Source organism: Marmota marmota, unplaced genomic scaffold (genome assembly GCF_001458135.2).
Source record: "Marmota marmota marmota unplaced genomic scaffold, marMar, whole genome shotgun sequence".
Lineage (NCBI taxonomy): Eukaryota > Metazoa > Chordata > Mammalia > Rodentia > Sciuridae > Marmota > Marmota marmota.
The window spans coordinates 5,422,715-5,446,622 of NW_025999895.1; the positions used below are offsets into that span (position 1 = coordinate 5,422,715).

The window sequence follows — 23,908 nt, forward strand, 5'->3', positions numbered from 1 at the left end:
TCTTTGAACAGGATGAGACACCGAGGCTTGGGGGTGCTCACAGGGCAGTTGGGCAGAGCAGGGGATCTCCTGGGCAAGGGGAGAAGGCCCATTCTAAGAAGGAGAGAAAAAATCTGAAAAACTCAGGAATGGCTCTTCTCTCCTCCTGGGGTCCTGCCATCTACTCTCGCTTGGACCTGCTGGTTCCAAGCAGGCCCTCCCCCTCCCTCGGAGCAGTCCACCTCTCTGATGGTGGTGGGTGTCAGACCTCCCTAGCCACTTGTCATTGCCCATTGCCCCCCGGCTTACCCTGTACCCCATCGGCTTGCCAGGAGGAGGCAGCCAGTTGAAATGGATCTTCCGGGACCCAGCAGCCTTGGCATTGGGGTTCTGTGGGGCTCCCAGGTCCCCCCGGGGAGGTGGCGGTGATGACCCCGTCTGATTTATGAGGCTCCGGTCCAGTTCATCTAGTGGACCAAGGTAGGGTGGGACAGCTGGCTTAGACACGCCTTCACCACGAGGGGGAGCCAAAGACTCAGTTAAACACCCCCTGGCTCCCTCCCGAGAGATTCAACTAAGACCTGCCTGGCACCTCACTGGGGAGCTGGTGCCACAGAGGGCATCACACCAAGCTTGGGTGGAGGCCCAGGGGGCGCTCTCCTGGAATGCAAAGGAGGAGGAAACTCATCTGCCCCTCTTTCTCCCTTGGCAGCCAAGGGGATGTCCTCCATGGAACATCTGCTCCCTTCCTCCCTCCCCTGCCCTTTCCTCCCATCTTCCTGTCAGGAAGCTCTCAGGGGAGGGCTCAGAGACACCACGACAATGGAAGCTAAGAACTGATAGGAACTCGCTGGCTCCCCGCTTCCAGGAACACGCACTTGAGGCTGAGGTCAAATGGATTCAGGCCCTGTGGCCATTGATTTCAGCCTGTCTGGTTGAGGAGGGGCTGCCAGATGAAGTGCAAGGTACCTAGTTGAATCTGAATTTCAGATAAGGAGTGAACACTTTTATTTTTTCTTTGCAGTACTCGGGATAAACCCAGGTGCTCTACGACTGAGCTAAATCCCCATCCTTTTTATTTTAAGTTGTTGAGGCTGGCTTCAAACTTGCCATCCTCCTGCCTCAGCCTCTCGAGTAGCCGGGATTATAGGCATGCGCCACTGGGCTTTGCCAATGAACACTTTTTTTTTCACCTTTATTTTTTTTTTTAGTGTGGTGCTAAGGATTGAACCCAGTGTCTCACACATGCTAGGCAAGTGCTGTACCACTGAAGTACAACTCCAGCCCCAAAGAACACTTTTTTAAGGATAAGTATGTCCCACAAATGCAGGGGCATACTTATACAACAAGTATGTTTTGTTTTTGTTTATGTGAAATTCACATTAAACTGGGCTTCCTGGGCTGGTGTTTGCTGAGAGGCCCTCCAACCTCCCTCTCCACTTGTGTATGCTGACCCCAGGCTCTGCCTACCTCGGTCCCCAATGATGACGGTCGCTGAGTGGGGCTGGCCCAGGCGGGTCCCAAACTTGGGGTTGCTAAGTTGGACATGGAAGCGGCGGCTGTGACGGCCCCGAAGGAGGGAATCTACTTCTTGCAGCTCCAGGAGCTTCACCTGCAGCTCCTTCCAGGTCTCTCCAGGGTGGAACAGCAGCTCGCCCTCCACAGGACTGTAGTCCTGCAAAGAGGAAGGGTCAGGGTCAGCTCAGGGCTGGGGGATGAGGCGTCTCAGAAATTAGAGCTTTCCAGAAGACAGAGCCACACCCACACCCACATGGACTGTCCCATGTGGACATGAAATGGCACTGCCTGGCAGTAAGCACTACAGACATCAGCTCATTTAATCCTCACAGCTGGGTGAGGCAGAGATATTATTGTCCCATTTTACAGATGGAGAAATTTTTCAGTCCCACAGAGAGTTAGGGAACTCGCCCAAGCCCACGCAGGTAGCTGTGGCAGAGCCAGGATTTAAATCAATCCCAGAGGGGAACAGGGATGCACCACAGAGAGCCCATCACACAAGCCCTGGGCAGCTGGGATTTGCAGGTCCCACCCGGACAGGGAAGAGGTGTCCCCCACACTGTGGCTCTGAAATCTGGGTTCCTTCCTGGTGGCAGATCCTGTTTGCTGGGACCTTTCCATCAACTCCAGCTTTCCTCCCAGTGCCCTCAAGCTTTCCGGAAGGTGCCCCGGGCATGAGTAAAACTGTTAGAAAAAAGTTTTTCTCACACGACCACTAGACGGCGCTTCGAACTACGATTTCACCAGGCCCAGAAAGGGAAGCTGGCAGGTGGAAGACAACCAGAATTGTGGCCTGTGATCCCAGTGACGCTGCAGCTGCAGCCAGAGGATGGCCGATTGGAGGCCAGCCTGAGTGATTTAGAGAGAGCTTGCCTCAAAATAAAAAATAAAAAAATAAACGTGAATGAAAAACAAAAAGGACTGGGGATGTAGCTCAGTGGTAGAGCACCCCTGGGCTCAAGCCCCATCACCCAATATCACACACACACACACACACACACACACAAAGAGGAGCTGTCTACAAGCAACTGAGGTCAACACTTAGAAAAATGTTCATGTCACAAAACAGGAAGTCAGGGAACTGTTCTGGAGACTCAAGACACAAGATCAGAATCTGTAATGCCAGAAACCTGATTGGTTCCCGGACTGGAGAAAAAGCCATAAAGCAGTTGGGATGTGTGAACAAGGGGAAATCTGCATATGGATCAATCCCTCAGAACTAGTATAATCCATGTGAACTTTCTTCAGTTTGGTAATCATGTTGTCGTTATGTAGAAAAATGACCCAGCAGAAGGGTTTAAGGTCTATGTGATGTCTACAACTTACTTTGAAAAGTTCAGCAGACAACACGTCTCTCCACACCCAGAGATACAGAAATAAAGATATTAATGCTTTTTGGGGGGGAATCAGGGATTGAATCCAAAGGTGCTCTACCACTGAGCCACATCCTCAGCCCTTTTTAATTTTCACTTTGACACAGGGTTTCCTTAATTTGTCCAGGCTGGCCTTGAACTTGTGATCCTCCTGCCTCAGCCTCCTGATTCACTGGGATCGCAGGCATGTGCTACTGCTCCCTGCCTGAACGTCTTTATGTAAATTAGCTAAAGATACTCATATAAGGAGAGAAGGAAAATATTCACAATATGTGAACCTATGTAAAGGGTAAATGGATTTTAATTTTACAGTCTTTCCATATGTACATTTGAAGTTTTTTAAAATAAAAAGGTAAAAAATGGGGCTGGGGGGCTGGGGTTGTGGCTCAGGGGTAGAGCATTGTCTTGCAAGGATGAGGCACTGGGTTCGATCCTAAGCACCACATGAAAATAAATAAATAAAAATAAAGATACTGTGTCCATTTACAACTAAAAAAAAAGAAAAAGAAAAAAGAAAAAGTACAAAAGAAATGGGGCTGGGGTTGTGGCTCAGCGGTAGAGTGCTCGCCTAGCATGTGCAAGACACTGGGTTTGATCCTCAGCACAACATAAAAAAATAAAATAAATGTATCGTGCCTGACTACAACTAAAAAATATTTTTAAGAAGGTAAGAAATTATAAAAATGATTTTTAAAAACAGTAAAATAAGCCAGGAAGTGGCACCTTTCTGTATTCCCAGTACTCAGGCGTCTGAGGCAGGAGAATTGCAAGTTTGAAGCAAGGCTTAGCAACCTAGTGAGACCCTGTCTCAAAACAAAAAATAAAAAGGTTGGGGGTGTGGCTCGGTGGTAAAGCACTCTTGGGTTTAACTCAAAGTACTCCCCCCCCAAAAAAAGAATTAAATACCCAAGCATCTCCATACAGAGCAGGGAATCCAGCCAGCCAGAATCTCTCTTATAATGTGCCGTAATCAGTGGGGTTTATGGCCATACAAACTCTTGAAAATTTTTACTGGGAGCACTGGAGTAGTGATGGGAACTGTTCCTACCAATGAAATGAAATAAAAAAAAAACTAGGGTGTGACCAGGCTGCCTGGGCCTGGTAATGTATTTGCTGAAGAACCTAGACTACCTTGAAAAAATTTTTGATATGAATTTTTAAAATATTTTTAGTTGTTGATGGACCTTTATTTTATTCATTTATTTATATGAGGTGCTGAGACTCGAACCCGGTGACTCACACATGCGAGACAAGTGCTCTACCACTGAGCCATGACCCCAGCCCCAATATGAATGTTTTTAAATACTGTTATAAATTTAGACCTGTGGCCAAGGACTGGGAAGTAGCTCAGTAGTAGACTGCTTGCCTAGCATGCAAGAGGCTCTGGGTTTGGTCCCCAGTATAATCAAGCAATCAACAGATCAAAAACTGATAGGTAAACCAGGCACAGTAGTGCACGCCTATAACCCCAGCAGCTCAGGAGGCTGTGGCAGAGGATCGTGAGTTCAAACCCAGCCTTGGCAATGGTGAGACACTAAGCAACTCAGCGAGACCCTGTCTCTAAATAAAATACAAAATAGGGCTGGGGATGTGGCTCAGTGGTCAAGTGCCCCTGAGTTCAATCCCTGGTACCCCCCCCAAAAAAAAAAAAACCCCGATAGGTAAAACCAAGCATACTTACCACCTGGCTCTAGCTGTTGCTGATATTGGGGCTCAGCAATGAGGGGACATTAGGCTGTGGTCCTCCCTGCCTGGAAGGGCTGCCTGTGCTGCTTGGCCCAGCAAGAACCAAGAGTGACAGAATTGGGGAGCCTGGCCCAGGAACCAGGACCCTGAAATTCCAGCTCAAGAAGCCAAAATCCCCAGGATGGGCAGAAAGGGAGTCTACTTTCCTAGAAAATGTCTGAATGTCCTGGTCATCCTGGGTCATTGGAGGATGGACAGGAGTGGGCTGGACAGATTCCTGGCCAATCCAGGAGGAAATGGCTCCCTTGGTCTGAGTCCCTGGAAGTGATGGGGCCTCATCTAAGGTGTCACTGGAACTTTGGGTGAGAAGTCCCTGCCAAGGGTGGCAGGAGCAGGTGTCCATGGGAGGCCAGCCAGGGTAAGCATCCAGGGACCCAGGCAGCTGCCACATCCTGCTCTGTCCTAGGAACCCAGTGCATGCCCTCTCGACTTGAGGGACACGCCCTTGACCCTGTGGTGGAGCCTTACCCGGTTGCCCTGTGCTGTGTTGTCCTGTGTGCGGTAGGAGACCTGGGACTTGCCATTGTCCAGGATGCGCCGGATGACAGGAATGCGGGCCACCTGCTCCCCACGGCTCACTGAGTACTCAGATTGCTCAAAGGACACCACGCCACTTGCTGCAAGGAGCGCAGGTGCTGCTCAGGGATCCTGGCCTCAGTCCCCTCTTGGCTCCCCCTCCCTCTGGCCCAGTCCAGACTCTAGGGGTCTATTTGTTACCCACACCCCACCACCCTCATGGGAGGGCAAAAGAATGGGATGGAGTATTCTCCAAGAAAAAGTTGAGGAGCTGGAACAAAGTGTCCATCAGGCCCCAGATGGATGCATCCAGGGCAGAGCAGGCCCTGTGGATCCTGGAGCAAGGGGGGGGGGGTCAGGGGCCAGGGGGGCCCTCTGGTTGTCCAGAGGACATCACTAGCACCCGAGGTGCCCTCAGTGTGGTGATTGGTGACACACTTGAGCCCTCCTCTGGATAGAGAACGAGAGTGGGGTGGCCAGCGCCTGTGACTGAGAGCCCCACCCAGGTGCTATACCCAGCTAACAGATGACAAACCAAGGCCCACCGAGGGACTGGCCCAGGCCATACAGCCAGGTCCCACTACAGCTGGATATGGGGGAACAAAGTGTCCGACCCCGCTTCGTCCTCCCTCTCCCCGCACCCTGACCAACCTTGCTCCTTGATGATGGTGATGTTTACCAGGCGGCGGCCAAGGGTGGCAGTGCCTACGGGCACATCGATGGCCTCCACCAGCAGCTGCTTCTCATCGTCGTCTTCAGGCCGGATGAAGAGGGGCACGCGCACGTCCACCAGCTCCACGCCCTCCTGGAACTCCACCATGCCCCGGGCGTCTGGGGGGTCAGATGTGGGTTTCAGGGCCACGTGGGTGGGCGAGGTGAGGGGCGGCGCGGGGAGCCCCACCTACCCTGCTCTGCAGTGAGGGTGTAGTAGCCGGGGGCCACTTTGAGCTCATGGAAGGACCCCTGCTCCACCTGCTTCTCTGTCAGCTTCAGGAGGGTCTGCTTGGCTGAGCGGGGCGCCATCAGCACCGTGTCCACAATGGTGTGGTCTTGCCTGGGTGGGGGTCCAGCAGGAGAGGGGTCAGCCTGGCATTCTCCCTGCCTGTACCTTTCTGTCCTCTCCCCAACAGGGGAAAGATGTGGGACAGTAAAAAGTGCCAGGGGCCTTGCTGGCCCCACTGCTCTCACTCTATGGCCTCATCCACGCCGTTGCTGCACCTCCCTGAGCTTTAGTGTTCTCATCTGAGAAATGGGCTTCTCCGTCCACCTCACCAACAAGGGCTGATGGTGGGAGGATTGGATGTGGGACAGCAGAGATGCTGAGGGCAGGTGCTCACATCAGACTGCTTGGCTTCAAGTCCTGGCTCTGGTTCCTTTTTGGAGAGTGGGGGGACTGAACCCAGAGCCTTGTGCATGTGAAGCAAGCACTCTACCAACTGAGCTATCTCCCCAGCCCCTGACCTGGTTCTTGATAGCTAGGTAACCTTGGGAAAGTTACTTAACCTCTCTGAGCCTCAGGTTCCTCATCTGTAAAATGGGAACAGCAATGGTACCTCTCTCGCAGGGCTGCTGAGAGGGTTGGATAAAGATGGCCAGGGAGCCCTTAGCACAATGCCTGGCCCTTGTAAGCACTCAATACCATCAGCCGAGGCTTCTTCCTGAAGGTGTTGAGCTGTTGTTCTGGTTCTGCTCTCTCTGCAGTGCGACCTCCGTTTCATGTTCCCCCTTCCCAAAGGGCCAGGACTCAAGAACTGGGGAAAGGACTGTGTGACCTGCTGGCCCATCTGCCTCTCACTCGGTTGGAGGGTCTCTGACCCAGGGGAGGATGAGCCAGGCCTGGACTGTCCTTGGGGTTGGGTGGTAGACTGTCACCAGACCAAAGGTGGGCACTGGTCTGTGTGGTTCTGCCAACCTGGGGCTGCTCACTCAGGCAAGCGCTTCCTTTGGAATTCGTTAGAAGAATGGTCCAGTAAAGGAGCCAACGGAAGGCTCACCCATGATGGCACATATGGCCCTCCCTTCCCACGGGGTGGAGACAGGGGTGGAGCAAGGGGCAGAGGACAGGTGGCAGGGCTGGGGCAAGAGGGGCAGGAGGGCGCTGTCCCACATGGCTCTTCAACTCACTTTTTCCCAGCATTGGGCTGTTGCCTGTGGAGACAAAGAGGAGACCATGAACCAGATGTTCCCTGGGGTAGGTGCATGATCTGCCTGGGGGCTTGAGCTCTGTAGTCTGTGTATGAGCAGTGGTCAGCGGTCACCCAACCCCAGGGACTCTTGCCGCATGGCCTGGACTGGCAGGGCTCAGAGCGGCTGGCTGCCCCCGCCCTGGGCATTTGGGACTCACCGGAACTTCGTCTGCTGGAGCTTGTGTGCACCAGGGACCTGTCTGTACACCTCGTTGAGCTGCCAGACAAGGGAGGGCGTCAGTCTGCGCCCGGAGAGCCGCGCACACCCTACCCCGGGACCTCTCAGAGTTGGCTGGGGCAAGCTGGGGGCCAGGTCCCGAGACCAGAGTCTGGTGCCCCCCAGGATGACCTCACCACACCAGGCATGTATCCAGAGAGCCCCTTTCCTGTCCAGAGAGGTCCAGGTCACCTCACTCTCCCCCCCCCCCGCCATCGCACCCGAGCCCAGAGCCCTGGCTTGGCCGCACCGGTTCTCACATTCTCTTCCACCTCCTGGCGCAGCTGGTCACACTCTCGAGTGCCAGGCTTCATCAGGTTCTCGGTGCAGAGGCGGGCAAGGCGCAGGGACAGCCCATAGGGCACTAGAGGCGGGTGGGATGGAGGGTTCATCAGCCCCTGCCCCGTGGGCACGGTTGAACACCCTCCACCCCAGGATCCTGGAGACCTCTGGCCAGCGGGGGGCAGAGGGCTGCCACATGCAGGCCTGAGGCACTTCAGGAAGGGACAGAAGAGGCTGAGGCCTGTGCCCAGCACCCAGGATCAGTGTGATCCCCAGTCTAGAACAGAGGTCCCCAAGGGCCCAAAGGCACTGCCCAGGTCCGCAGTGCCCAGCCTGGGCCCGCACCGAGCTCTGTGGGGTTGGTGCTGGCGGCGTGGGTGGCAAAGCCAGGCCGCTGCACGTTGTTGGTGATCTTCCAGCGGACCGTGTCCCGCCCCTTGAGGTTCCCACTGCGCAGCATGGGTGTGTCCAGGTGGTCTGAGGCCATCAAGTTCTCCCGCAACATGTAGTGGTCTTCCTTAAAGCCGACCATGTGACCTGTTGGGAAGGGTCCTCAGCACAAGCCCTCCCCAGACCTGCCCAGTCGCACCCAGACAGGTGGGGTGTGGGGCCTCCCACCTCCCCTGTTCCCAGCCTGGCCCCACTGCCCCTCCACCCCAGCTGCCCATGCCAGGCCCTTACCTCGGTTGCAGCAAGGGAGAAGTGCCAGACAGGCCTAGGAGACAAGGGGGCTGGCGTGAGCACCTCAAGAGCTGTCCCAGCCTAGGGAAGCCCCTCCAGCCACCCGGCCTCTTTCAAGTTCAGTGAGCAAATGACGAGACCATAGGCTCTAAGAAGCCCTGCCAAGAAGGAACCTCTTTCTTTCTTTTGTTGGTACCAGGGATTGAACTCAGGGGCACTCAGCCACTGAGCCACATCCCCAGCCCTATTCTGTATTTTATTTAGATGATGGCTGGCTTTGAACTCCCGATCCTCCTGCTTCAGCCTCCCGAGCCACGGGGATTACAGGCATGTGCCACTGCGCCCGGCTAAGAAACCCGCTCACAGGCCTCCCCTTCCATGCCACAGACAGGAACGTCCGCTAACCCCGGGATAGGACAGCATGCTGCCCTGCCCTACAATCAGCCTCTGTGCTCTGCACCCTCCACACTTCCTGTCTCTGGGCTTTTCTGTGCAGCCAGGCTGTCAGCTCCTGGTTGTTCCCTGGCGCTTGCAGGGAGCTGACCCATGTTCCTGGAGTGTGACCACTGATGGTCAGTGGAGGGAGGGACTGTGGCGGGAGATGCTAGAGCCAGGGATGTAGCTTCACCTCGCCTTGACACTTACGAGGACTTTGAGTTGTTGTTTTTTTTTAAACTTTATTTTATTTATATGTGGTGCTGAGGATCGAACCCAGGACCTTGCATGTGCTGGGCGAGTGCTCTACCATGGAGCCATAACCCCAGCCCCTTGGTTTTTTTTTTTTTTTTGGTACTGGGTGTTGAACTCAGGGGCACTAGACCACTGAGCCACATCCCCAGCCCTATTTTGTATTTTTTTTTAGAGACAGGGTCCCACTGAGTTGCTTTGTGCCTCGCTATTGCTGAGGCTGGCTTTCAACTTGTGATCCTCCTGCCACAGCCTCCCAAGTCACTGGGATTACAGGCGTGCACCATCTTATCCGACAGAACTTTGACTTTGTCTCTATCACCTGTCCCTCTGAGCCTCAGTTTCCCCACCTGTCATAGGGGATAGTGCCACTGACCTCATGGGACAATTGAGAGAAGAAAATAAAGTTGTGTGGCCACACACCATTGTTATGGCACAGAGAGCCACAGGGGAATTACATTGGGAGCAGGCTCCAGTAAAAACAGAGCACAGGGAGACTCACAGGCTTTGTCACCATTGTCCCTTAGGAGTGACAAAGGCTTGGGGCTGGGTTAGTAGGGTCTTCAGGAGCCAGGCTCCGGAAGGGGTGGGAAGAAGCCAGGGCTTAACATGGTGTTTCCCCAAGGCCAGTCCCTTTCTAAGAACTTCCCATAACTAATCCAAACTTTGTCAGCACTTTCAGGGGTCAGTGCTGCTAGCTCCATTGTACAGATGAGGAAGCTTGAGGCACAGAGAGATTAAGTAACTTGCTCAAAGTCATACAGCTGGGACCAGAATCCAGACAGTCTGGCTCCAAGCGCCGAAGTCTCTGGGAGGGCTACAGGGGAGCCATGGGGAGAGTGGGGACTCTGTGGGACCCCAGGCGGACCCGGGAGGACCCCGGGGCTCACCTTACAGCAGGCACAGTACTTCCAGCAGAGCAGCAGCAGCAGTGCCAGCAGCAGCAGGAGGGGGATGAGCAGGAAGATGAGCCACCAGGAGCCGGGAGGGCAGTCTGCGGAGAGAGTGGAGGGAGGCCGTGCCCGCCGTGCCCGCCGCGCCTGGCCCAGACCGGACAGCGCCCGCTCCCAGCACCCCCAGCTCACCCTTCTTCCTGTGCACCAGGACGGTGCTGTTGGGCCCCGGGGAGCCGTCACCCTCCACGGTGTAGCTGTAGGTGCAGTCGTCGTCCTCGTCCCGGAAGGAGCAGTACTCCACCACCTCCTCAGCTGCACCCACAAGCGGTCAGCAGGGACCCGACACACCCCTCCACCCTGGGGCACCCCGTGGCCCAGTGAGGCACCCCAAACCTGTGGCCCACCCTGCCCACTGCAGGGCCTGGGGCGTCTCCCTGGGAAAGGCTGTAAGATCTCTCAAGCTCTGCCCCTCCTTGCCACAGAGACGGTGGCAGGGGCACCTCGCCCAGTGCGGGCCCCAGCAGCACAGGAGTCTGCAAAGCTGTCTCCACTTCCCTGACCTGAGCACCCCCAGGAGCGTGGAGTCCAGGCCACACATCTGGCCTAGAGGGAGGAGGCCGTGCACTCCACAGCCCAACTGTGGGCCCCACCTGGGCCCTGGGTCTCTGCCGGTTCATGTCCCTGCCCATGCCAGATGCCTCCTCCCCAGACTTTGTCCCTTACCCATCTGCGTGCCCTCAAGCCTAATCATGTGCCCCCAACCCCCATTCTGTGTTCTGGGTCATTCTCTGTTCACTGCCTGGGTCCTGTGCCGCTTGCCCAGACTTTCTACCTCTTTCTTGGGCTCACTGTTGCTGGTGTTCTGTGCCCACCCCCAGCTCTGGAACCCCTGTCCAGACTGTGTGACCTCAACTTGCCCAGAGGAAGCCCTTGCTCAGAGGAGGACCTGTTAGCCCTACCTAGGCTCACAGCACCCCAGCTCTCAGACCCTCCCCTCTACCTTTCTTGAGCTCGTCCACCATCTTGACCTTGAAGCTGCACTCCTCGCACGTGCGCCCCTTCTTCTCCCCAGTGCCCCAGGCCTGGCACTGCACACAGGAGCGCAGGTCCTCGCAGAGGCCCAGGCGGATCTGGGAGAGAAGGGGAAGACTGTGCTGCGTGGAAGCCACTCCCCCAGCCTCGTGCCACCTCCTGTGGCAGCAGGTTCAGCCACTCCTGCCCACCCTGCCCAGTGCCTGGGGTTCCCACGCCCACACCCCAGGGATCCTGGCCTCACCGCTGAGTAGTTGATCTCGCAGGTGGTGTCCGTGTAGAGCGACTGCTGGTTGCAGTGGCAGCGGCCACACTCACAGTAGCCACGCCCATTACAGATGCCCTGGGGCAGGAGGGATCAAAGTGAGCCCGTTGTGCCCCATCCCTGCCTGTTCCTTTCCCCGTTCTCTACTAGGTGTCCTCTGGAGAAGATGAGTGGTCCTGACTGGGGCCCTCCCAGTGTCTGCCCCACGCCCAGGCCTACCCCATTGCTGTCGATGCAGGTGGCATTGCTGAGGGGACAGTCACAGCTCAGGCCTGTCCAACCAGGCTCACACACACACTGGCCCATGGAGCAGCGTCCCCGGTCTGCAGAGAGGGTAGAGAAGGGAGGGGAGGGCCATATCGCACCACAGTCCAGGTGACCCATCTGCTGGGAGGGTCTGGGGGAGCCAGGGGCAAAGGCCACCTCTCCCTCAGGCTCCTAGAATTGCCTTCGTCCATCTCTCCCCACCCATCATTCTGCCTACTACCTTCTATTCTGCAGCCGGAGTGAATATCTCAAATTGTAAATCCAATAAGAATCTCTAATAGGTCCTGGCCAATGCAATAGGTAAGAAGAAAATGTCGGGGTATTAGAAAGTAAGAAAAAAACTGTCATTATTTATAAGTATCAGGAACTTATTACAAGATATCCAGAAGAATTTACAGATAAATAGTTTGCGTAAGTGGCTGGATACAAAGTAAACATACAAACCAAAAATGAAATTAAAATGTCAACAACTCGGGCTGGGCTTGTGGCTCGGTGGCAGAGCACTTGCCTAGCATGTATGAAAAACTGGGTTCCACCCTCAGCACAGCATAAAAATAAACAAATAAAATAAAGGTATGTGCATGCCAGCTGCTCGAGAGGCTGAGGCAGGAGGATCGTGAGTTCAAAGCCAGCCTCAGCAATGGCGAGGTGCTAAGCAACTCAGTGAGACTCTGTCTCTAAATAAAATACAAAATAGGGCTGGGGATGTGGCCCAGTGGTCAAGTGTCCCTGAGTTCAATACCCAGTACCCTCCAAAAAATAAAAAATAAGATATGCTATTCACCTACAACTACAAAAAGAAAAAAAAATTAAATGACATTGAGGGCTGGGGCTGGGGCTCAGTGGCAGAGTGCTCACCTAGCACGTGTGAGGCACTGGGTTCGATCCCAGCACCACATAAAAATAAAATACAGGTATTATGTTCACTTACAACTAAAAAAAATATATTAAAAAAATGACATCGACTCTTTTTGTTCAGGGATAAAGTCCTTTGGACAAAATGACTAGAACCCAAGCTCCTTGCAGTCTGGCCCCTTCCTAGAGGCATCTCCTCTCATCTTCTCTGACCCTTCCACTTGTGCCCAATGCCTGCCATTCTCTAGCTGAACCTGGTTCCCCTTCTGTTCCTCTGATGCCACACTTTGGGATGGACAGTTCAAGAGAAGAAATGGAAGAAAAACAAAAATGGAGAAGGGGTCAGAAGGAGGGCCCTCGACCTACAGTGGCAAGCGAGCAGCGGGGGCTTAAATATCCACCTCCTCCATTCAGTACCAGTGCTTCTGTGTGCCCTCTGCTCAGCTCTGACAGCCCTGAGCAGACTATGTGCACATGGCCTGGGCCCGAGCGTGTAGGCCCTGTGGAGATGCAGAGGAGGCCTAACTCTAGAAATTGAGCGTCTATGGAGAGAGGAAAGATTGCCTTCTTACATGCCTGCCAAGCAGAGCGTTGAACTGGGTGGTCCCCACCCTAGGATGAGTTGAGAGGATGGAGAGGTGGCAATGCATGTGAGGCAAGCCCTTCACCCCTGAGCTCCATCCCCAGCTTTGTTTCCTTTTTACTTAGAGACAGGGTCTTGCTAAATTGCTGAGACTGCCCTTGAACTTGGATCCTCCTGACTCAGCATGGGATTATAGGCATGGACACTAACCCAGGTGAATCAGGGTTTAAAAATAGGAGGCACATCATCCTGACAGGGCCCTTGGGCATGGACATTGCAGGTGAGGGAGGTGAGGTCCAGGTTGGGGCAAGACTTGGGAGAGTCCCTCATGGAGTTGGGAGTGGGCCTGGTCCGAATTGCAGATCTTGGCCCCTGGCCTGGTTCTCCAGCTGGGTCCTGAAGGGAGGGTCACTGTCCTTGGCACTGGTTGAAGCTGCTGAACTCACCATTGCAGAGGAACCCGGAGGTGCGGGGACACTGGAAGTTGTCATACTCGCAGAAGTGACCCTCATAGCGGCCTTCACCATAGCACACGCAACGCCCGCACTGGCACTCCCCGCGGCCTGAGCATGGCTTGTCCTCACCCTCGCGGATGCAGGGCTCAGTGTCACTCAGTGAGCCAGTGGAGCAGTTGCAGGTCTTGCCGCTCCTGAGGGAGGAATTGACACTTTCCCTGAGCCTGGGAAGACAGCTGGGCTTTTACTGCCCCATTTTACAGATGAAGAGACTGATGTTCTGAGAGGGCTGAGGCAGGTCCAAGTCACACAGAGAACAGTGAATGAGCCTCCGGGCCTCGTTACCCCCCCCCCACAGAGTCCCTTCCTTGCTATTTGTCTACCTCGAGTCATGACAGACTTGTTCAACGTCTCAAAGCTTTTATTTTTTAATTTTTTGAGATAAAATATTGCTATGTTTCCCAGGCTGAAGTTACTCTCCCTACCTTGTCCTCCAGAGTAACTGGGACAATGGGGCCATGCCATCATTCAGAGCCAGTGTCTTAAAGCTTTTTTTTTTTTTTTTTTGTACTGGGGATTGACCCCAGGGGCACTGTTTCACTGTACTACACCCCCAGTCCTTTTTTATTTTTTCTTATTTTGAGATGGGTCCTAGTCTCATTGAGTTTCTGAGGGTCTCACTAAGTTGCTGAGCTGCTCCTGCCTCTGCCTCCTGAGTCGCTGAGATTACCAGTGTGTGTACCTGCCTCTTGTTTTCGTTTTTGCCAGTATCTTGCGGCTTTAAAAGCTCTTCCTGCTGAGTGTGATGCAGTCCCAGCGACTGGGGAGGTTGAGGTAGGAGGAATCCAAGTTTGAGGTCAGCCTCCACAATTTAGTGAGACCCTTAGTAATTTAGTGAGAACTTGCTCAAAACAAAAAACAAAGACTAGGGAGGTAGCTCAGTGGTCAATCTGGGATTAATCCCATGTGTGGGGGGAAAAAAATGCAACCTGAAAAATCCTAAATTGTGACATTCTAAATGCTCCGAACTGGATTTACCCAACAACTGGTAAAAGTGTACCCCTCTTCTAGCTCTTTCTGAGATCTGCCCCCCCACACACAGCTCAGTGTACAAGGTGTGCCCAGGGTCAGGGCCTTGCAGGGGAGATCCTGGGGGCTGGGCTGCCCTCCCCCACTCACCAGCCCTCGTTGCACACACAGTGTCCACACATGAAGTCTCCGTGGTAGTCGCAGCGAGCTGACCGCACCTCTTTTTGCTAGAACAAGACCATGGGGAGTGTGTGGAGGGAGGGGGTCCAGAGCCACGGGGCACTTCTGCTGCCTTCTGTGCCTTGGGACAGCCTGCAAGGGAGGTGTGGCCCCAGGAGGCTCTGCTCCCTGAGTCAGGGCCCAGCTGAGCTCTGCTCTCCCACCCAGGGGGCTGCCTTGTACCAGCTCGCAGGTGCACACGTCACAAATGATGCCCACGTCCATCCAGAGGCCATCGGAGAAGGAGGGCTTCAGGTGGATGTTTCCCCTCTGGTCCTCTTCTGCCAGCTGGCACACGTGTGTTCCATCCACGTCTTCCGCAGCCCGCAGTTGCACATCGTAAGTTCCCTGCAGGGATCCCAAGGTCACTCAAGGCAGGCCCCTGCCGCATAGACCAGGGGGCTGTTTGTGCCTGGGGGTCCTCGGCTCTCAGGATGGGCCTGAATTCCTGACCCCCAGGTCCCTGCTCATCCTTCCTTGGGGCTGGGGACCCCTTCCTTCTGGTCAGTCACAACCACAGGACAATAAGAAGAGCCATGTCTCAGCTTGATGCTCTGATTCATCCCCACAGTGTGGACAAGGGTACAGACGAGTCCAGGCATGTGCCAAGCTCCCCAAGGGCAGACCCTGCGGACCTGACCCCAGGCCCACCTGACCCCAGCGCCAAGCTCACACCCAGTTAGAGGACTCCATTCCTCGCAGGGTGCCATGTCCATCCCTGTCCCATTGCACGCACAGGAACATACCACTTCTCCCCGCCTGATGTGAAAGGACCCTGACTTTGTCTTCTGGTACATCTTGGAGGTGACCTCTGTCCGCAGCCCTCGTGGGCTGTCTAGGGCCCGGATGTCGAGGTTGGAGCGAATGCGCTAAGGGAAGGCAGACAATCAGTGGTCTGGGGGCAGCCTGGGCTCTCCCACCTTGGCCTGGCCTGGTCTGGCTGTGCTCTGCCCCACGCAGATGGAGGGCATGTGTGTGGGATCACGGCGGCAGAGCTTCCAGGAGCTTGGCACCAGATCCGGGTGACCCTCAAGCCCCCAGGGACTGCCAGAGACCGTTCCTTACTGGCCTATTCCACCCCTTGCCCACTCTGCCCTCTTCCTAGCCCAGCCCCAGGAGGGCTCAGACTCTGTGCCTCACATTGAAGGCTTCTTCTAGCAGGTCCACGATGTTAGATGAGTCCTGTTGCAGCACCCCGAGCGAGGAGACCGGGAAGTATGTATGAAGCTTCTGTAGGAGAGAGGGCCAGCCTCGGACTAAGCGTCTCTTTGAATCTGGACAACAGTTCTAGGATGACCCCCGCTTTGGGAAAACTGAGGTCTGGAATTTTGACAGCATGTTCCAGAATTTTCCTCTCAGCCCCCACCTCCTTGGGAGCTGGGATAGGGGACGGGCACATGACCTTCCCTCCAGGGGCCCACAGCTTTGGGAGGGAAGGAAGGAGGAGAGGGATGGGTGGCTGGGAAGTTCCGGGGACACCCTGCCCTGCCCCTCTTGCCCAGTGGGGCCCAGGCCTGTACCTCATAGTAGCTGTAGGAGTAGTTGGTAACAGCGAAGATGGGGATAATGTTGTGCTTGGCGAGCAGGCGCACAAGCGTGGGCACTGAAGGGTAGTCCTGCATATTGTACTGGGTGTAGGTGCCCGTGGCATCCAGGTGGCACTTCTCATCATTGCGGCTCATGATGCCAGCCAGCACGTTGGCACCATCGGCCTCATAGTGGAAGGCTGACTCAGTGGAGAACACCAGCAGATGGGTGCTGTCGGGGCGCCAGCCGATGGCTCCCTGGGGAAGGCAGGGAGGGCATGGGCTGCTTGTTGAGGACCTGCATTCTAATGCCATGTAGGGCAGGGGAAGCAGGTCCCAACACGGGGCCGGGTTTAAGGCACATGAGAATAGCCTGTGACAGCATGCAACGACAGAGGAAAACCTGAAGTGCTGATGGGGGAGGGCACTGGCTGCAGTGTGGGCACACAGTGGGCAGATTCAGCCAGGCTTGTGGGACTCCTCCTCCCCCAAGCTCTTAACCACCCTGCAAGAGTATGTTAACCTCATCAGTGGTAAATGGTAAATGCAAAAGGCCAGTTAAAATAGGCACAGCAGTGTATTAGCTCTCTGTTAGAAAAACACGGGGGGTGATTCTGAAGATTTTGAAAACTATATATTACAAGAGAAAATGTTTATGAGAGCATTAAGTGGAGAAAAAAAGAGCAAGTTTCAGAATTATAAGTACACCAAACCGAGTGTGTGAAATAAGGACAAGAGACAAAATGCTGGCGGGACATGGAGTGGCTGGCTGACGGTGGTAAGATAATGAGCAATTTCTGTTCTTTGTCTTCTAAATTGCCTTCAATGTGGATATGTTATTTTCAAAATGAAAAAATTGCTGTTCACATAGAAAGAAGTAGCCATTTCGGCCGCCAGCACAGTTGGAGACTGGCAGCCCGTGGGGCCTGTAAGATTCACTGGGAGGCTGGCCTAAAGGTGCACTGAAGATTCCGGAACTCCAAGGCTGGCACAGAACCAGGCTGTGACTGCTTAGGTGGGGGGACCTTGGTCCCAGCACATCCAAACCTGGACTAGAAATGAGGGCCACCCAAAGGGTCTGAGTTTGTCTCAGGACATGGAATCACAGGCTCCAGGACACTTGCACACGCTGGTGGGTGGCTCATTCCCCCGCCAAGAAGCAGCGGCCCTGGCTGAGGCCAGCAGTGCCCCTGAGCTCACCGTGCACACAGCTGTCTGCAGGATGGCATCAAAGCCACCTTCAGGAGCGTCCAGGTTGCCTGAGATCCGCTCTCCCTGCAGCTTACTCCGGAATTCGTTCACATCCTCCGTCAAGCTGATGACGTTCTTAAAGGAGAATGGAGGGTCACTGTTGGGCCAGGGTTCCTTCAGCCTGGGCAGAGGTGGGAGGGAGAGAGCGTTAGAAAGGGGGAGACCCTGCACTCTTCCACGCTCTGCCCCTGTAAGTGCCAGCAGGAAGGCAGTGGATCACCCAGCCAGCACCGCTGCCCACCCGGGGCCTGCTCGGTCACTCACTTCTCGGGCCTCATGTCTGTCTGAGGGACGCTGACTTTGTCCACAAACTTGCCAAATCCAATAGTGTAGTCACTGGTGAGCTGGCTCAGGACCTGGGCTGGGCATGCACCAGAAAAAGAGAGGACAGTGAGCCCTAGTACCCGCCATGGACACAGGGGCACCTGGGCTGGCTCAGGAAGAGGGGAGCTGGACAGGAGCCACCACCTCTTAGCCCTTTGTACACTGGACGTTTCCTGGTACTCTCAGTAGCTTTTGTCCCTAGTTACAGTTGAGGGAAATGGAATTTGGGACCTGGGACAATGTATCTAGTAAGCAGGGGATTGGCAGGGGGAATTGAGCCCAGCTCCCTCTGTAGCGCTGAGACTTTTCCACAGCTGTGGCAGGGGGTGCCCTTCCTAGTCAAGGCCAGAGGGCTCTGCTGCCCACCAGACCTGTCTGAAGTCGAGTGGTGAGGGATCTGGCCGGGACCCTCCCCTGAGAATGGGGGGAGACATATTTCTCTGGGGATCAGATGTCCCATCTTTCCTTGTGAGGTGGGTGCTGCTGTCCTGAGCCAGCTGGGTGAGATCTGCCCCCGACCTCCACTGTCCTGCACACTGGCCCAGCTGTACCCAGGTCCTGCCCCATCTTCTTAAGGTTGTCCAAGTCGTCGGACATGGAGTTGGAGAAGTCCATGAGGATATACAGGTCCACAGGGCTCTCCAGGGGCTCAAACACCTCGAGTGCAAAGTGCCGCTCTTCGCCCGGTCGCAGGCGGGCCTGTAGGCGCTGGGGGGACACCTGGCTGCGGCGGAGGGTGGTATCGATCTGGGTCTCCTGTGTCCAGGGAAAGGAACTGAGTGTCAAGGGGGAAGCGGATTGGAAGTTCACTTGAGAGACCTGAGGGGAGCCTCTCAGCCTTGCTAGGGGGCACCATGGCCCCCACAACCAGCAAGCCTTGTGCAAGGAGAGCCCAGCCCCCGCCCTGCTCCAGGCACCTCTGTGATCTCCAAGCTGCTCTCCATGACCACTATGCTTTCCTGCCGGCAGCCTGCGGCCAGCAGCTCGATCTGGGTGTTGCAGCGCCGCTCCTTGAACATCTGGCCAGAAGCAGAGGGGTCCATGGGGGTGGTGCCCATCCCCTGGCTGTCCCAACCCTGAATTCATTTTCCCCTGCTGTTCCTGACCCTTGCCTCTTCTCCACACCCACCTGGCCCCAGGGGCAGGCTGCGGGGGTGGCAAGGGTGGAGTTGGCCACAGCCAGAGTTGGGGTGTGGCAAGGGGTGTGTGCAGGTTGGAGAAGTGGCCCTGGGCTGGCCCCGCATAGCCCTGCACAGCAGCTCACCTCGTCCGTGCAGTAGGCGCAGTCCGGGTGCACACGGATGCACTCCGTGCAGCTCTTCACCTGAGCCTTCTTGCAGAGGTTGGCTGGGGGCAGAGGGGCAAAAGGCAAGCTCATGGAGAGGGCCTCTCTGGTTACCACACCCTTTCCAGCCTGCACCCTCCACCAGGAATGGGGATGCCCTCCCAACTGTATGGAAGGGGGAACGGTCACCCGAGGTGCAGCAGCTGGCTGCAGAGCTCTGCAGAAAATAAAACCTCAGCTCCAGCAGGGAGCCTCAGTTCCTCCTCGGAGCAGGCAGCTTTTCTCTGAGCCAGATCTCAAGCCTGGACGCTCCACTCACGTCTGATGGGAAGGAGGGCACAGCTGGGACGAAGGTGCTGGCCATCATTTGCTGGCTGGCAGGGCCTGGTTGTCCCCCTTGCCACTAACTCCCCAGGTCCTGGAGATACTTCCATCTTCCCCAACACCTTCTGTGAGCCACACCGAGGGCACCCTGCCCTTTGTCGGTTTCTCCCATCGTAGTTCATACTTTCCCACACAATAATTCCCATGGGACTCATTTGTCTTTTGAGCCTCCTCTGGGGTCCAGGGGACCAGTTCTGTCAAGTTTATCACCTAGCACAAAACCCAACACACAGTAGGTCCTCAGTAAGGAAAACTCCAGAGTTCTCCCAAAGGTCATTGAGGTTCCCCTTGGATCTGTTCAGTTAGAACACACTAAGGCCTACTATGTGCACCCATGTATATAGTGGGTGGTCTCCTGGACTCCAGACTATGGTGTGTTGGTCAATATTGGTCAGTGTTCAACATTGAACATTGTTGAACATTGGGAGGAACATTGTTGAACAGGGAGAGGAAGCCCTGACTTGCTGTTTGCCAATTTCTGTGGTGTAAGTGTTCCTATCACGGTCTATTTCAAGCTTATTTCAAGCTATCAATACAACCTCAATTGACAGGGAAAATTTATTTGTGTATTTATTTATTTATTGGTCCTGGGGATTGAACTCAGTGGTACTCAACCACTGAGCCACGTTCCCAGCCCCTTTTTTATATTTTATTTAGAGACAGGGTCTCAACTGAGTTGCTGAGGGCCTCGCTAAATTACTGAGGCTGACTTTGAACTCACAATCCTCCTGTCTCAGCCTCCCCAGCTGCTGGGATTACAGGCATGTGTCATTGCGCCCTGCTTGTGTATTTATTTTTGAGATGGGGGCTTGTGTGAGATGGGGTTTCACTATGTTGCTCAGGCTGACTCTGAATTCCTGGGCTCGAGTGATCCTCCTACCTCAGTCTTCCAGGGAGCTGGGGCTACGGGGGCCACCAATATACCTGGCTTAATGGGGGAAGTTTGATTGGCAGGGGATGGCTCGCATCATTTGCCAACGGGGACACTCAGACAGCGGGTGATATTTAGCAGTCTCTCTCCCTGAAATCCCTGGGAAACCTCAGCTCCACCAGGGAGACTCAGTTCCTCCTCGGAGCAGGCAGCTTTTCTCTCCTCTACAGGCTCCTTTCCCTCAGTGCCAGGCCACCCAGCAGGGCTCACGTCTCTCTCTGATGCAGGGCATAAAGCCTCAAGTTCTCCAGGCCTGGAGAGGCGCAGTGGTCAGCTGTTGGACAGCCAAGAGTCTGGAGAGGCCCCATGAGAGGTGCTCCTCCCCAAGAGGGGGCTGCAGGACCATGTAGACTCACCTGTGCTCCCAGGAAAGCTGACACTCAGTAGAGCTGCCAGCAGCAGCCTGACCCACGGATTGGGATGTGGCCCTGCCATCTTCTTCCTCCTACAAAACCACAACAATGGACACATGACACCTCTTCATCCTTGGTTGGTGCCTTCAGTGCACTGGATCTCCATCATAGCTCCTCAGAAGAGGCAAGACTACTCCAAAGTGCAGGTGTGGAAATTGAGGCTCTGAGAGCTGTCCTGATCACCAAAGGCCCAGGGATGTCACTCCCATCTTCTCCACTGCCCCCTTCCTGCACAGAAAGGTTCTCTCTGCTCTTTAAGACTTTGGACTCCAAGCTTATGCCAGTGCCAGGTCTCTTGGTACTGGTCTCCTCAAGGGCAGGGCAGGGCTTATTCTGCCTTTGCTCTTCAGTGGGCCTGGTCAGGCTTGGCAAGGACAGGGTCACCCAATAAAGAAGCCCTCCTTAGGATGGATCTACCCTTTGCCCCCTCTGTTCTGGCTCAGGGACAAAAGAGGAGCCCTTCCCAGTATCTGGGGCCAGGGATAGGGTGAGATGGCTTTCTCTACATTGCCGAGCTCTGTGCTGGCCGCTGACCTGTCAGGATGGGGTCTAAGCTCCCCTTTTTAAAATTATTTGTTTTTAGGTGTGCATAGAGACAATATCTTTATTTTACGTATTTATTTACTTAATTTCTGGATACTGGGTATTGAACTCAGAACTGAGTACTCAATCACAGAGCCACTTCCCCAGCCCTATTTTGATTTTTATTTAGAGACAGGGTCTCACTGAGATGCTCAGCGCCTCACTGTTGCTGAGGCTGGCTCAGGATCCTCCTGTCTCAGCCCCCTAAGCTGCTGGGATTACAGGCGTGTGCCACTGCACATGTCTTATGTGTTTATTTTCACGTGGTGCTGAGGATCCAACCCAGTCCTCATGCATGCAAGGTGGCTAGTGCTCTACCACTGAGCTACAGCCAGCCCACAGGTCTAAGCCCTTTTGCCCTTCCAAATACCTCCCCTGGCCTCAGAGTTGACTTCTCAGGACCCCTGAACAGTGTAACCCCATTAAACTATCTCAACTCATCAGTGACCTTCAGGGTAGGCTCAGGCATCCCAAAGGCCTGAACAGTAGCCTGAAGTTTTGGGAAGGAAAGAAGCTAGCCATATGAACACTTGGGCCTGCAGAGCAGAGGACAAAGGCCAGCGCCACACCTCTTTCTCTAGGGTCAGATCTCCCAGGGGCCCAGAGGACACTATGCCCACTTACCCTCCTTGAATCCCTTCTTAGCCCCCCTCTTGTGGGGCAGGGGCAGCCCCAGGACCTGGGGGGCGAGGGGGGGGACTAAAGCCCCTGCAGTGCTGCAGAGGCCCTTCAGGTAAACTGCAGGAAGGCACTGCCCCCCCCCCCTTCACCAGGCACAGCAGCTCCAGGCAGAGCTGCAGGGGAGGTGCCGCCCTACCAGGGTAGTGGCTCAGAAGGGAGCCCTGAGTCAGCCGGGATATGATTTCTTGCAGCCTCGGGGTATAGGCACCACACCCACATGCTAAACAATACAGGCTTGGCCTCAGCCTCCCTGGGGCACCACTACCCAGGCAGGTACAGGCACTGGAGGCCCAAGCCCAGCCTGCACTCACCCACCACGTGTCCACAGACCCGGCACACAGGGCTGACTTACACCAGCAACATGCACCCAGCACTTCATCTACAGGATTGTTGTCGAATCTACCCAGGACCCCAGAGGGAGAGGCTTGCATGTGCCCATTTCTAAGGCCATAGATGAGGCACAAAAGGTGGCAGCGCTTCCCTCAGGGCCCAGGCAGTGCAGACTTCACACTGATCCTCCATGTTATACTCAGAGGCTATAAAATGGCAGTCGGGGGGGTTAGATAGGCACTGTTTTGTTTGACTCAACTTGCATTTAAAAAATTTTTAAAGTAGTTGCCAATTGTGGAAACAAGGAGATTTCATGTAAGTTAGGATCATGGGTTTATTGAACTACATGGCCATGGCAATCAGGGCCCATCACGCAGGGTACTGCTCTACAGGCCACCCCGGGGCCCAGTACTGCTGGGACTTCCTGTATGAGCTCTGTCCATGGAGTATAGGGCTGCCCCCCTGAATGGAGTACACTGCAGAAGCACAGGCTTAGAGTCTCCAGTGCCTCTTCTTCCTCCTGCCCATGGGACCACCCAGGCAGCCTGTTGCTGCCCACCATAGCTCTTCAGTCTGGAGGGCCTAGGCCTTCACCCTTAGAAGCCTGGGGGTCCTGGGAAATCAGGGCTAAGGAGACGGACACCCCTTCCCTGCTGACCCTGCAGCTATCCTCCCTCTCTTCCAACCCCCCTTGAAGACTCAGCCTTCACTTCCAGCTCTCTAGGGGAGAGCAACAGCCATGCCACCCCAGCCCCCTCCTTGTACCCAGGGTGTGGCAAGGCTGAGGGAGGAGAAGAACCCTGTCCCTGTCCGTGGGAGAAATCTGGAGCCCCTGAACCACAGTGACAGCCCAAGGGCCACCCCAGAGGCTGTGGGGAAGAGGTTTATGAGGGTGGCACAACCCCAGGGCTGCTGGGTGAGGTCAGGAGAGCTGCCCAGAGGAAAGACATCTGCAGCCGACTTTGGGAAGAGAGCAGGCAGGGGGCTGGCCAAGAGGAGGAAAGTCAGGGACTCCCCACACCCCGAAGGAACAGGGAGGGCGACTGCCTCTCAGCGTGCCTGCTTTCCCACTCTCTCTGCAAACCCTAGAGGGGTGCAACCCAGAGGCCTGCCAGCTGGGGGCTTCTGCCCACCTATTTCGTACATCCATCCAATTCCCTCCTCTAGCGGGAGATCTGCTGGCCACCATCCTTCTCCAGTTGCCCCTACCCTTTGCTCCTGGCAGTGCCTTGGGCACACTCGGGCCGCTGGCACCTGCCCTGGGCAGCGTGGGCAGAGAGAACCAGGGTCTGCCAGACTTCAGGGAGGAGAAGGGGAAACAAAAGTTCAGCAGCTCCTCAGCGCGATCGCCCGGGATGGGGTGGGCACTCACTTTCTCCCGGCCAGCCCCGGCGCCCCTGCCCTCCCGCCCAGCG

At 55.2% G+C, this 23,908-nt stretch overlaps 1 protein-coding gene across 4 annotated transcripts in view; it reads right to left on the reverse strand.

Moving 5' to 3' along the window:
• Itgb4 (integrin subunit beta 4) overlaps positions 1 to 21,177 on the reverse strand; it is a 29,896-nt gene extending 8,719 nt beyond the window's left edge. For 2 of the 4 annotated variants that reach the window (XM_015504177.2, XM_015504176.2), the window contains exons 1-27: positions 20,844 to 20,955; positions 19,152 to 19,234; positions 18,805 to 18,906; positions 18,439 to 18,643; positions 17,828 to 17,924; positions 17,513 to 17,684; positions 16,307 to 16,570; positions 15,927 to 16,016; positions 15,533 to 15,655; positions 14,970 to 15,134; positions 14,718 to 14,794; positions 13,530 to 13,732; positions 11,598 to 11,701; positions 11,358 to 11,456; positions 11,082 to 11,211; positions 10,271 to 10,393; positions 10,076 to 10,179; positions 8,499 to 8,532; positions 8,163 to 8,354; positions 7,796 to 7,899; positions 7,477 to 7,535; positions 7,257 to 7,280; positions 6,038 to 6,186; positions 5,784 to 5,963; positions 5,085 to 5,233; positions 1,450 to 1,654; positions 289 to 446 (exon numbers count right to left, since the gene is read on the reverse strand). In XM_015504177.2, the coding sequence (XP_015359663.1) occupies positions 289 to 446; positions 1,450 to 1,654; positions 5,085 to 5,233; positions 5,784 to 5,963; positions 6,038 to 6,186; positions 7,257 to 7,280; positions 7,477 to 7,535; positions 7,796 to 7,899; positions 8,163 to 8,354; positions 8,499 to 8,532; positions 10,076 to 10,179; positions 10,271 to 10,393; positions 11,082 to 11,211; positions 11,358 to 11,456; positions 11,598 to 11,701; positions 13,530 to 13,732; positions 14,718 to 14,794; positions 14,970 to 15,134; positions 15,533 to 15,655; positions 15,927 to 16,016; positions 16,307 to 16,570; positions 17,513 to 17,684; positions 17,828 to 17,924; positions 18,439 to 18,643; positions 18,805 to 18,906; positions 19,152 to 19,234; positions 20,844 to 20,922 (3,474 nt within the window). In that variant the 5' untranslated portion in view covers positions 20,923 to 20,955. Of the gene's footprint in view, positions 1 to 288; positions 447 to 1,449; positions 1,655 to 5,084; positions 5,234 to 5,783; positions 5,964 to 6,037; positions 6,187 to 7,256; positions 7,281 to 7,476; positions 7,536 to 7,795; positions 7,900 to 8,162; positions 8,355 to 8,498; positions 8,533 to 10,075; positions 10,180 to 10,270; positions 10,394 to 11,081; positions 11,212 to 11,357; positions 11,457 to 11,597; positions 11,702 to 13,529; positions 13,733 to 14,717; positions 14,795 to 14,969; positions 15,135 to 15,532; positions 15,656 to 15,926; positions 16,017 to 16,306; positions 16,571 to 17,512; positions 17,685 to 17,827; positions 17,925 to 18,438; positions 18,644 to 18,804; positions 18,907 to 19,151; positions 19,235 to 20,843 lie in introns of all 4 variants that reach the window. The other 2 variants (XM_048797856.1, XM_015504178.2) reach the window with 2 other exon arrangements.
• Positions 21,178 to 23,908: the final 2,731 nt, after the last annotated feature.